Source organism: Arvicanthis niloticus, chromosome 25 (assembly GCF_011762505.2).
Source record: "Arvicanthis niloticus isolate mArvNil1 chromosome 25, mArvNil1.pat.X, whole genome shotgun sequence".
Taxonomy (NCBI): Eukaryota; Metazoa; Chordata; class Mammalia; order Rodentia; family Muridae; genus Arvicanthis; species Arvicanthis niloticus.
Genome location: NC_133433.1, coordinates 9,162,176 through 9,176,573, shown reverse-complemented (window position 1 = coordinate 9,176,573; position 14,398 = coordinate 9,162,176). Strand labels below are relative to the sequence as shown.

General features: G+C 39.7%; 1 protein-coding gene across 6 annotated transcripts in view; it reads right to left on the bottom strand.

Annotated features, from left to right (window-relative positions):
* The window catches only part of Klhl32 (kelch like family member 32), a 219,375-nt gene that overhangs the window by 90,215 nt on the left and 114,762 nt on the right, over positions 1–14,398 (bottom strand). For all 6 annotated transcript variants that reach the window (XR_013107284.1, XM_076924066.1, XM_076924068.1 and 3 more), the window contains one exon: positions 6,702–6,800. Coding sequence is in view for 5 of the 6 variants with exons in the window: in XM_076924066.1 (XP_076780181.1) it covers positions 6,702–6,800 (99 nt within the window). In the remaining variant the exon portion in view is untranslated. The remainder of the gene's footprint in view (positions 1–6,701; positions 6,801–14,398) is intronic.

Sequence of the window (14,398 nt, the reverse complement as noted above, 5' to 3'; positions counted from 1 at the left end):
ACAACTCACTGATGAATACAGAATGGGTCAAGACAGAAATTACAAAGTAATTAAAGACTTTTTAGAACTCAATGAAAATGAATATATAACATACCTAAACTTATGGGACACAGTGAGGGATGTTCTAACAAGCTACGTAGTAACTACTTACATAAAAATGATTGGAGTGATCTTATACTAACAACTTAAAAGGCACACCTGCAAGCTCTAGAACAACAACAAATAAGATCACACCCCCAAAAAGCAGATGGCAAGAAATAATCAAATTCAGGGTGGGAATCCATGAAATAGAAACAAACCAACAAATAAACATACCTACAAAACAAAGAATCAGTGAAACAAAGAGTTGATCCTTTGGGAAAAATCAGCAAATCTTATATTTATTGAATAATAAATAATATTCATTATTTTTATTATCCAAATTAACTAAAAAGGGGAAGAGATCCAAATTAACAAAAATTAGAGATAAAAGAGTCAGGGAACATAACAGACATTAAGGAAATTTAGAGAATCTTAAGGACATAAGGAAACTTACAGCAAGCTCAGAGCCAGCATCAACTTACATAAAGAGACAATCAAAGCAATTCCACTAAAATTGGGAGCAAGAGAAGGTTGCCCTCTCCATGTATACTTACTCAACACAGTCCTTGAAATCCTTAGCTATTACAATCCAAAACTGAAGGAGAGCAAAGGGATACGAAATAAATAGGAAGATGTCAAAGCATCTTCATTTGCAGATGATAGGATAGTATGCATATGTGACCTAAAAATATTCCACTCAGAAACGCCTGTAACTGATAAACACTTTCAGAAAAGTATCTACCTACAAAATTAATTCACAGAAATCAGTAACCCTTCTCTATACAAATGACAAATGATTTGAGAGAGAGAGAGAGAGAGAGAGAGAGAGAGAGAGAGAGAGAGAGAGAGATATCAGGGAAACAATACCTATCACAATAGCCTCAAATAATCCAAAGTATCTTGGGATATCTCTAGTCAAGCAAGTGAACCAAAAATATAAGTAAATGAAGAAAAACATTTAAGGAGATATCAGAACATAGAAACATCTCCCATGCTCATGTTTCAATGGGATTAATATAATAAAAATAGCCTTCCTGCCAAAAGCAATCTACAGATTTCATGCAATCTCCATAAAAAGTCCAATATAATTCTTCACATGTCTTAAAAGGATAATTTTATGCTTCATATGGAAACCCCAGGCTAGATAAAACAATCCTGGATGATGATGGTGATGATGGTGATGCTGATGCTGATGATAATTACTAAAGGTATCACCACCCCTGATTTCAAATTGCATCACAAAGCTATAGAAATAAATACAGCATGGTATTGGCACAAAAGCAGACAAAATGATCAATGAAACCAAAGTGAAGAGTCATATAGAAATCCACACACCTATAAACACATAATTTTTTATGAAAAGGCCAGAAATACATACTGGAATAAGACAGCATCTTCATCAAATGGTGCTGGTCAAACTGTATGTCTACATGTAGAAGAAGGTACTTAAATTCAGACTCATCACCCAGCACAAAACTCAACTCCCAATGGATCGAAGTCCTCAACATAAAACGAGATATACTGAACCTGACAGAAGAGAAAGTGGAGAACAGACTTGAACTCATAGGCACAGGAGAAGACTTTCTGAACAAAACACCATTAACTCAAAGATTGACAATTAACATGGGACCTTATGAAACAGAAAAGCTTCTACATGACAAAGGACACCATCATTCCAACAAAGCTGCAGCCTACAGAATGGGATAAGGGTTTTAATAACTGTACATCTGATAGAGCATTCGCATACCTAATATATAAAGAACTCAAGAAGCTAGACATCAAGAAAAAACAATCCAATTAAAAATGAATTAAAGGTATAAACAGAGAATTCTCAATAGAGAAAACTCAAATGGCTGAGAAACTGTTAAGTAAATGTTCCTTGGCCATTAAGGAAATGTAAATCAAAATAACTTTGAGATTTCATCTTACACCTCTCAGAATGGCTAAGATCAACAAAACAAGTGGCAGCTCTTGCAAGTGCGGATGTGGAGAAAGAAGAGCATTCTTTGCTACGGGAGTGCAAACTCATACAGCCACTATAGAAATCAGTGTGGTGGCTCCTCAAGAGGACAAGAATTAGTCTACTTCAAGATCCAGCTATCATTCTTGAGTATACACCCAAAAGATCCTTCATCCTACCACAGAGACATTTCTTCAATCATGTTCATTGTTGCCCTATTCTTCAAAAAGCCAGAAATGGAAAATAACCCAGTGTCCCTCAACAGAAGAATGGGTAAAGAAAATGTGGTACATTTACACAATGAAGTATTACCTAGTTGTTTAAAAACAATGACATCATGAATTTACAGGCAAATGAATGGAACTAGAAGAAAAATCATCCCGAGTGAGGTATCCTAGACTCAGAAGAACAAATGTATTCACTTTTATGTGGATTATGTTATATGTAGAGCTGTCACCTCAATGATAAGCTATACACTACAGAACCACAGACTATAAGCATAGAGAAGGAACTAGATAAAAAAGATAGATCTCATTAGGAAAGGTAAATAGAATAGATATTTACATTTGAGGGAGGCCTGGAATGGGAGAATCAAATGGGGAGGGAGAGGCAAGAAGGGCTTGGCAGGGAAAATGTAGAAAGATATATAAAATTAAGGGGCATTTGTGGAAGTAGTATGGAAACCTAACAAAGTAGAGACTTCCTAAAATACATACAAATACATACATCAAATACATACACAAAATACATAAGAAGGCAATTGAAATAAAGATCAGCAAATGAGTGAGACAGAGTTCTAACTGGCCATCTCTTGTTGCTCAGCGAAGCTTCCAGTACCAGGGTTAATCCTAATAGTTGTTGGTCAAAGGGGAATGGTGAAGTAGAGGCAAGCCCAAGATACCTTGTTTCAAAAAAGAAAATAAACAACAAAAGTCCAGAATTTAGCTGTGAAAAAGTAGAGTTTCAGAAAGAGTTCAGTACAGCAGGGGGCATGCTGGACCTCTGCCAGGCAGGGCTGGTCACTGAGGAAGAGAGCTCCAGGGGTTTCCTCAACTGTGTTTACAATAGGGGACAGAACACATGCAAATGTGAATGCTGAAAGGCAAGGGCATGCACACACTTGGCAGAGTCCATCCTCAGCAATTAATTAATTAATCTTTAATGAGCTGGTTTACATTTCTAGAGAGACTTTTAGGGAATACAGTGGACAAGGGAGAACAAAGAATCACTTCTGTTTTATTTCAGACTGGACCTGGGCTGAGGATCGCTTTAAAAAGGCAGGGAAAAGAGCCCACACTATGATCTGGAAGTTTCTCTTTTCTTCTCCGAGCATGGGTATGGGATGGGAATCAGGAAAGAGATGCTACATCAGCATCTGAGTGTCAGAAGTTACCAAGGTGTCTGCTAATGGCTGAGGAGTCTCAGGGAGCGCCTGCAAAGGGCTCTCCTTGGACAGTTTTAAAATGAGTATTGGATAAAGAACAGGGCCTCCTAGCTGTCTCCTTAGAGGTCTGCCAAAGACTAACACATTCAGAGGACGATGCTCACAGTTAACCACTGATATGATCAGGGGTTTCCCAATGGAGAACTTAAAGAGAAGACTGAAGGAGCAGAAAGGGTTTGTGACCCCAGAAGGAAAGCAACAATACCAAACAACCAGAGCCCCCCTCCCCCAGGGTCTAAACCACCAGCCTGGGAGCACATAGGGAGGGACCCATGACTCCAGCTGTATATGTAGGGGAGGATGGCCTTGTCGGGCATAGGTGGGAGAGGAGTTTCTTAGTCCCATAAAAAACAAACACAGAGTGGGGGGCAGAATGTGAGGGTGGGGACGGGGTAGTGGGGGGGGTAGGTGCGGGCACTGCCTCATAGAAGCATGAGGAGGGGGGATGGGATAGGAGGTTTCTGGGTGGTGGGAGGAAGTGGGGTAAGGGGATAAAATCTGAAAGGTATATATAATACCCAATTTAAAAAAAGAGAGAGATGGGAAAAAAAGGAGAAAAAAGAAAAAAAGAAAGAAAAAAAAGGAGACTTAATAACACAAAGGGAAGGATTTAGAAATTTAGGAGGCAGTTTACGTTAATAAAAACAGCATCATAGAAACTGGAAAATCACACCCTCATAGAAGCACAAGGAGGGGGGATGGGATAAGGGGTTCCTGGGTGGTGAGGGGAATGGGACAAGGGGATAAAATTTGAAATGTAAATAAGACTCATGTCTCCTAACCAAAGAAACGAGGGAAATTTAAGGATACAAAATAATAGCAGATATCACAGTGACAATAATTTTAAAGTCTAGTTAGACAACGGCTCCAACCACGATGGCAAACACATTAGCCCTGGTAACAAAACACAACTTCTTCATACACTTTAAGCATTTGAAAACTTTTCATTTATAATAATAATAATAATAATAATAATAATAATAATAATAATAAATAATAATAATAATAGCAATAATACTTTTTTATTTTCAGCTAAATGTTTCTATATAACATTACAAATCAGTTGAACAATGCTACCAAAAGATTAAAGATATGTAGGGCTGCATTAAAATAATATTATCTAAAAGCAAGATGGCTCATTATGAAAAAGCTTATGCTGAGAGATGCAACATATATACTGGAAAGACTGAAATACTGTTGTTTCTACAGGCACAAGCCTTGGGTTCTTATCCAGTTTCCTTCTATAAGCACATCTGGCAGGAATCACTGATAACAAGGCAGACGTCCAGCAACAAAAAGGCAGGGCAGCATTTGTGAAGTTTCAACCACTGCTAAGAAGTAACTTTTAGTTACTAGAAGTAACTTTAGGAGTAGTGACTTTTCAGAGAATGTAACTTTAGTTAAACTGAACTTTGTGCAGACAGAAACACATGGAAGACAGCAGCTGCAAAGGGCACAGCTACTGAGGTCTCCACAGATTCATCTGACATGGCAGGAGCCATGCACATGGTGTTCCAGTCTTCATCTGGAATTCTCACTTATAAAGAAGACATCGCTACACACAAATATTCTATGTATCATCCTCAACAGTTATAAGACTATGACCAAGTTTCTATCTGTGTATCACTGAGTATTATCTGCCACAAGAAAGTGAATCCAGTTGAGCTTCTTTAAAGCTCAAATAGTAGTATTTGATGTAGAAATGTCAAATAAAAATAATTTCAATTTCAAAGCCAAGCACACACACACTTCTGACATCCTGTAAACTTTCTAGATGGTTCACGTTGACAACTAGCAAAAAGAAATTGGAAACGGTTCTCCCATATCATCAAAAACTACTAAAAGGAAAAGGAAGAAAAACCAGATAAAAATAGTTAAACATTACTGTCAGGTTAAATGCATTGAGATGATAATAAAAATGTCATATTCTGTGTTTAAAATCTTCCTTAGGTGAACATGGCTGATACTTCCCACACTGACACCTTGGGAAGGACTTCTTCTTGTTTGTCAGGAAAAAGAAACAACAACAATAACAACAAAAAGATGCCATATGAGACAGCTTTGGAAATTCCATGATGGGTAGGGTCACGGGAGTGAAAGATGAAGGACCCATTTACAGCACATTTAGACAAATTTAGAACTAGAGGAAATGATTTTAAACAAAACCAAAGTAGTTGGGTAGGGATATAAGGGTTATTTATTACTAATAATATGTCATATGCACAGAGATGCTAGAATAGAAGTATGTAGATTCATCATTTTAATTACTTTGCACCGTCACTATATTCTAATAAATGCAAGGAAGGGCCAGTGAGACCACGACCATGGGACAAATGGTGGAAGGGAAAGGTGGCACTCTTACATTGTGTGTTCTCTCTCGTTCTCTCTCTCTCTCTCTCTCTCTCTCTCTCTCTCTCTCGCTCGCTCGCTCGTAGAAAAGTCCAGTTCTTACCAGTCATACTGCTTCAAGCAAGCTGGCTACATTGTAAACCTCTGATTTTTTTTAATGTCTAAATTTGTAGTTTTGAGTGAATTCGAAACATTTCTAAATACTAAACAGCATAGTGTGCGTGAATTTTCTTTGCATCTCTCCCAGAGCCATTCCCAACCACGCAGCAAACCAGGGAAAGGGTGCACAGCTCACTCACACATTTTCCCATCTTCACCATCTTGGAAGTTCCCAGGATAATTCATTATATTGACTTCAGGTTATAACTCCTGTCAATGGGTCTTCAATGGATGCTCAACTTTGCTTGCATCTGTGGTCATTTCCACAACCAGCATTCCTTTAAACCAGGACCCTTTCTAGTATAAACTCTGCAGGAATCCATGGGGAAGCCTGCACATGGCAGCTGAGAACCTGTGGGGAGGCCTGTACATGGATGCTGAGTCAGTCAGCTGCCTGAGGACAATGGTCACCTGGAGTGGACAGGTCACCTGGAGAAACAACGTATCCATGTCCATGAAAAGACACAGGAACTGCAGCTGTCTTCCTAGGATTCTCTTATATGTGTCCTCAAGAACCTACTAGCACATACTAGGTTGTACAAACACACACACAAATACACACACACACACACACATACACACATAAGCATGTATACATACATACATACACACTAGATGCATATACATGTGCATAACCACAGTGTAGTTTTTCTATCAGTTGATAGGGGAAACAGCTTCAGGGCAATTAGGAGGTGTAAGCACACGTACCTGGATGAGATAGTGGGAACACAAACTGAGAAGCTCCAACAGCTGAAGATGACTGCCAGCTGCTAACACATCTTGGATCACTCCTGGCTCCAACAAAATCTGTTTTTGTTTTTCAATAAAGAGAAAATGATCAGCTACATGAAAAATTGACATGGTACTGCTTAATTTATAGATGCACTGTACTGTATTTAGACTGCTACTCTACACAGTTATTTGAATAAAAACTGTCACCATGAAAGTCAGTTCCTATATTTGTATCCTAATAATCATAAGATAGGCCCCTCTCGAACATGTAACTTCTTCTGTTTTTAAGTAGGCCAATGAACAGTTTTCCTACACCCAAGACTCTGCCTAGTTCCTTTGTTTTTGTAGAAGAATACGAACACTTTAGCATTTGTTCTGTAACATAGTCATTCAAGGCAAACTAAATCAGTTCTAGTTTTTCAAAGTATATTTCAGACTCTTCAGTTCAAGTACACTTTAGGGAGCAGGTGTTTTAAGGTAGGGCATTTGTATCTCTTCTGGCCACCTGGACTGGGATGGTATTATGAGAGTGGGGTGGGTACTCTGAGAGAGGACTGAGTACTGTGAGAGAGGGGTGGGTGCTGTGAGAGAGGGGTGGGTACTGTGAGAGAGGAGTGGGTGCTGTGAGAGAGGGGTGGGTGCTGTGAGAGAGGGGTGGGTACTGTGAGAGAGGGGTGGGTACTGTGAGAGAGGGGTGGGTATTATGAGAGGTGGATATTATTCTACTTACAAGCCCTGTAAAATGACAACCTTCCATTGTCTTCATGTAGTTTTTTTTTTTCCCTCTGTTCTTCTGTTTTAAAGGCAGCTATCAAATTCATGACATAGTGAGAATCACAAGGAAAGACAAGTCGTGCATCTGGTGATAGCAATTATCTGCTTTTTTTTTTTTTTAGTTAAACCCAACTATTTGACAGGTGCTACTAGCCCACTGGAAAAGGTCAAAGAAAAATCCCACTGAAAAAGGTCACAAAATTGATGAAGAAATTCACTCCTACAAGGCCTTTAGTCCTGTCCTAACATTCTGTCCTCAGGCCAGTAGTTCATAATGGGGCCACTGGACATCTATGCCTCTAAACTCACTGATAATTCACTTGTCATGTCCACATGAAAACAGAAAGGAAGTGCACTCTTTCTCCAAATGGGGGTATCCATATCTTGGCTCTTGGTCAATATTCTTTCTTGATTTTCCTTTATGTTTCTAACCATTCTCATTCCCAGTCTCTGTGTTTTGGAAATAAGCACAATATGGCCCTTGGACCTTTCCCTCCACTCTCTGCTCACTCTGTAATCCTTTGGCTGTAGAATATGCTGATGACACTCAAATCTGTCTCTGTTCCCGTACCCCAAATCCTCACACACAACTGAGGGTAATGGATGAAGTTCTGAGTGAATGTATATCATGCGCATGGGCAGGGCATGTGTCAGATCCATTGCATAGTCAAAGCCTTCCCCAGATAAGGCTCCAGACATGGCACAGCCTTCCTTTGCTCCAAACACAAGTGTTTATGAATGATTGACCAGGGTGCAATAACTATCAACCACAGCTTCCTTTTCTAGGATAACTATAGCCTAAGATTACTCCCCTCCAATGACCTCTATCTAAGGTTCCCCTATATAAAGAAATCTGCCTCCTTGATTCATATTATCAATCAAATCACTCTTTCCTACCTGAATCGTTCTCTCTTGGAACATCAGCTTGTTTCCTTCCATCCTCTTTTAGACTTCTACCCAAACTGAAGTTCTGGGCTACTGCCAAAGTTGGTACCATCCATCAAAGTGAGCACAGCCCACCCTATCCTAGCTTTGCCTTGCATGTCTGCCTTTTCTTCGTTCTCTTGATGCCTCAGTTGGGTCAATTCCTCAAACTGGGTAGATCCTGGCAACTTACTGCCACTACAGCATGGTCTCTCAACTGTCTAGAGGGCTGCTCAAACTGAGCACACCCCAGACTAAACTCTTCATCTTGTCTACAATCTACCAACCCACTCCTTTTATGGTCCTGCGATCTCAGCAAAAAACAGAGCACATTTAGGCTAAAACTCCAGAGCCATTCTTCTTCTTTTTTTAAAAAATAAAATTACCCTTTGATAATTTTATACATGCATATAACATGCTCAGGTCACACCCACTCTTACTTACTACTAATTCTTTTACTTTGCCTTGCTATATACTTAACATACACACTTATTAAAAGTGGAAGTACAGCTGTCACTCATTCCTTGGAGAGAACAGAACATTATCCAAGAGACTTTCTTTTCCTGATCGTCCTATGGGAAATGAGACATCACTCCAAAATACATATATTATTTCCTATCTTTGCTTTATTTTCCACATCACTTACAATCTCTTGACATATTGTGTATTTATTTGATTGTTTTCTGTTTCTCTACACATGAGAATACTAGCTCCAGGAGAAAAGAAGTTTGTCCTGTTCTGCATCCACAGCCCATAAGAACAATGCCTAGGCATGCCTATTACTCTGCACTGAGATGCTTATTTAATTAAAACTTAGGACAAGTAACTGACTTCGACGCACATGCTTATTTTATTTTATTAATTTATTTTATTAATTAATTTGACACAGAGAAAGAGACAAAAGAGACGTAACATATTTCTGGATCGTTTAAGTAAACACGTGAAAAAGTTAAGCAGAGGGGTCAAACATGCAAACATTCATCTTATTCTGAACATTTTATTTTACAGCTCTCTACTCTTCTTGTAAGAAGAGAAATTTAAATTTCTGCAAATCCTCAAGGAAGAGGCTTTGATTGACACTGAGGAAATGAGAACATCTCCCATCAGAGGGGCAAGAATGGTGAACAGACTTGCAGAAGAGGCATGGCCTGAGGCAGAGAACAGGGAATAGACAGATTAGAAAGGGTAGTTTTAGCCTTTCAACCCTGTCAGTTGTGTTCATTTCACACGACTGGCATTCAGGATAACCTCCAAAGTGTGGTAATGCCAAACACAAAGACAGATATCACAGAGAGACAAGATGAATATTCCATAGCATGTGTAATACGTCCAATGGGCTCGCTGTGAGAAACCCTCATAGAGGAAACCCATACTGGGATTGTTTTTGCCTGTTTTTTATTTTTGTTCTGTAGGCTCTCTTTCCTCCTCTCATTGTAAGATTTTCTAAAAGAAACTTTAGCATAGAAAAGTCCCTGTGTTCTTTAGAAGGTTGCCAGAGAGAACTCTGCCAGGAAAACTGGTTTTCACTTAATAGAAGCAAGCAGCATGTGTAAGCATTGCTGGGCGGGATCTTTGCAGTTGAGCCCCGATGTCATTCTATGACTGACTTCTCTGCTGAGTTTTCTCAAAGAATTTGTGCTTGGGCAGGGGTAAGCTAAGGCTCAACTCCTTATGTCCTACAGTATAGTGAATCCGGGACCTCCTTGAACAACTGGCCAACAAAACTCTTCAAAAGGGGGCCCCCTATACACTCACTTTATAGTACACAACTTTCTAATGTGTTCTCCTTTTGCTGTGATAAAACACTAACCAAAACCAACTTCACATCCTTCAGACATTATAATCATCAACATTTAGTCCAGAATTCTAACAGACTGAATGGTATTTGAAACCAACCTACATGAAGGGAGGTCAGTGCTCTGAAAGCTGAGAGCATACTGTTGGAATGGGGGCGGATTTATGTGACTGGACATATCTGCAGTGCATAGCAGTCTAGAGGAGTTTGCCTTAGATGAAAGCATACAGATGTGAACAAGACAAAGTGATAAAGAAGATGTAAGAAATGTTAGACCAAATGTCCTGGACTCCTGTGTCGGAGGAATAAAAAATTTTGAAGAAGCCAACTGTGCTGTAGACTTCTCAGTGATGTTCAGCTATTCCAGTTGGGACAGAACTGAGGCTCCTGCAGATTTCTAAAAAGGGTTTGAAGCCATCAAGAGCATGTATAGGTGTAGCCGAATGTCATATGAGTGATTTATAATCCTCTCCCAACTATCCACCCACACTTGACCTCCATGTAGAACACAGAGAAGCTACACTTGGCTGTGGGGAACAAGACAGTGCTAGCTGGGGTAAATGACAATCCTATAACTCAAGCCAAGCTCAAGAATTGTCCCCGTAAGCAAGGTCACTTGAACAAAGAAGCTTTATGATCCCTCTTCCCAAATGCTGAGATCACTCTCTCATTTTTGCTAACTAGATAGGACTTACTTAATAGCTCTGAGTAGGGTGACACTGAGTTATAGAGAGCTGAAGAAGCCCCAAGTAAGTGTGAGAAGAGTTGATAAAGTCCTGAGTGAGTGTGTGTTGTTAATGTGGGCACGGCCTTGTGGATCCCAATCCTGCGGGACCCCAGTGCTTCAGCCCCACAGGATTGGCAAAACCTATTCACAAGGCTGAGGTTCAGAGGGATTGAAAAACCTTCCTCAAGTTTGAGTGGGTATGTTTATAGAGTGCAAAAACTGGTGACTGTAGCTTCCTCCATTCAGATGGTTAGAACTTGATTCCTCACCTACAGAATGTTCTTACCAAGACTAGCTAACCCCTCCTCTGGCGCTGTCCATGACAACAGTGCTGAAGTCCCTGGCTTCTGTTGCATAGTATGTGTACTCTGCCAGGGCAACTGCATTCCTTCCAGTCCCAGCTTTTCTATAGGTGTGTCTGCTCTTTCCTCTTTCCTTCTTCACTCCAGTTCTGTTTCCAGGACAAAGCCTCATGGGTTGTGCTTCTGTACCAGTAGTGTGACAAAATCTTAGAATTTAAACACACAAGTTCGAAAGAAGGTGGCAGATTCCTGAAACGTTTTGACACGAGAACTCGGCAGTAAAAGGGCAACTGCCTTCTTGACAGGAGGGATTCTGGAATGCCTCATCTCATTTGGTCAATGACTTGAGTGGAGCTGGTTGTACAGGAAAGATTTGAACCATCTATAAGGAATGCCCCCCCCCCAAACTGAGAGGAGGCTCGTGCACCTGGCATTACAGTATCTTTAGGGAGAAGATAGAACTAAAACGTTGTAAAAGGGGAAGAGAATGGAGCTTGTTACAGTTCTGCATAGGGCATCACATGGAGCACGTAGTAGGTTCTGGGAATGCCAGCTGGACCTGACAAGTAGGAGCAGGGGCCAGCACACAAACTCTATGTGGTTCCTGTTTGTCCCTTAGCTCATTCTCTGGTGCCATCAATCATTCATTCCTCTCCTCCAACCTTGCCTCCTGGATAAGCTTTTTTGCATGCCAACGAAAAGTTTCAGTATCGCCTTCTTTCTGTCTGTGTAACTCAGTTGGTACCTTCAAAAAATTATAACTTTAGTTCCAGAAGGCATACCCTCATTGCTTGTTTAGGAGGGTATTAGTTTGATGTCTTTCGACTTCGTGACTGGAGCAGGCTAGGAGTGTGATAATATTAAACCCAGACAACTAAGGTTTGCAAGTGCATCCATAAAAACAACCACCTTCTTAGCACAAGGACTAATGCAATCTAAGTCAGATGTGGTCTAACATCATTTATCAGAATAAGTGAGGACATTTCTCCTTGACACACTTGAAATTCATCATTTCATATGGTCTAGAAGACTGTCAAATTAACCCAATCTAAACTTATAAGACATCGGGTAAACTGAACAAAGGGTGCATAAATAAATTTACCAGTCAGATACTCAACACATACGAAGCCTTTTGCATGACGCATTTCTATATAAGAAAAGTCATATGGGTGGGATATAAAACAAAATGTAGTTTTGGCTTCCATATTATTTTACAAAAGATTGTTTATCCACAAGGTGGCACCCTTGTTTAAAGCAAAATGATTCTCCATTTCTTGCGACCTCTATCAGGCATACTGTAGTTTTAAGAAGAAAGTACAATGGAAGTGAGGTTCCACGCATTCCTCGGTGTCTCTGTGTGTACTCACAATAGTGTCTACCTCATAAGGTCTGTAGGAGTAGCAGACAATGTACATGCATGTTGGGATAAACAGAAGAGTGAATATGGTAAATACTGGACCTCAATGTTTAAGTAAAGCAAAAAGAGCCCAATAGGGTTATGATGGTTTAGTGAGCATGTGGTCTTCAAGGAGCTCTTGGCTAGAAATGCCAGATTTAATTGAAAAACCCTGCAGATGAATATGAAAAGACTTGGCCTTTTCACAGCACAGAGAAAACTCTATTTCTTATGGCCCCTTCTTCATTAGAATTATTCTGGCATCTCAAGGCCTTGAGATTAATAGTATTGTCAGCTAGTCATTTCCTACATAGTTTTCTTCATTATGTTTAAATTAATAAGATGCATTATTTAACAGAATGTAGAGATAAATTATACATACTTACATCACCTTTATAAATGTGGCTAATTATTTGAAAAAGCAGAATACATTTTTGATAGTTTCTAACTGTAAGGGGAAAAAAAGCAGTTGTAGCAAATTAAAGTATAATGAAACATGAAGGTCATTATAGGTTAAAAGAAAAGCTGGATTAATTATTAAGACCTACGTAATAACCAGTATTCTTTCAAATGGGATGAAGATGGTAGATTTCATCCCTCATAGCTTTATCATGGAACTGGGATTCTTCATAACATAGCCAGCCCCATAACATGGGGGCAGATTCTCCATAACAGAGCCAGCCCCATAACACGGGGGCAGATTCTCCATAACAGAGCCAGCTTCATAATACAGGGGTGGATTCTCTAAAACATGAGAGCAAAACCAAAGAGAAAACCCTGATTTTAACTACTAGCACGTGAAGATGGAAGCATGTGTGTCTGTTGATCATGTGCATGCAGTACTGCAGAGGCCATTGTTTTCCCCCATCTGAGAGCCGAAAACCAAACCTGGGTCCTCTGTCAAGCAGCCAGTACTCTGACTGATGAATCATTTCTTCAGCCCCCTTGGCACCAATTTTTAAGTGTAGGGGTGACTTAACAATGTCACTACTGGGTACTGAATGGAGAGAAAAGATGAAGCTGAATGTAATTATTAAGTCCATGGTGTGACTAATGAAAAAGACAGCACGCACACAGAACATTGCTGAGGGAGCTGGGAAGTGAGGCTGTCTAATTTCATTAAAGATGTCAGAGAAATAAGCCCCAATGTGCAAAGGGATCATCAACACACAATCCTGTGCTCATTTGGGAAAGTCCTTGCATGAGCTTTGTAAAGGATGAAGATAAAAATACATCTTTTGAGTTTGCCAAGGAGTTAGGTAAGCCATTGACATTGTCCTACCTAGCATCATCTCATAAAGAAATATATGACCAGTACTTATTTTCATAAAGCTATGGATGAGGGAAAATGGGGTATCCAGATAAAGTGCTTAGAAAAGTGACTTGACTAATGTATAGGGTAAAAATATTTCTATTATTAATTTCATGAAAAGCAAATGTAATTTTATGTGGAGTGTTTCCATACTATCTTTTATCATAAATGAGATATCATGTGGCCATCTCATTTATGCCATCTGCCCTTCCTGTAGTATCATTTTCCGCTTCTCACCTTTGCAAGTAGATGTAAGTACCATATAAAAATAAGGAAGCTGAAGACAAGGGAACCCACCTATTCAACAGCAAGTCTTTTCTAATCCCAGAATTCTAGGCATCTTTCTGGACACTGTGGAGATAACCACTGCTACCTAAACATACACCCTTGTTACCATGGTGCTTAGAGTTTAGCTGTCAGCCCACTAGTAACTCAACTTACTA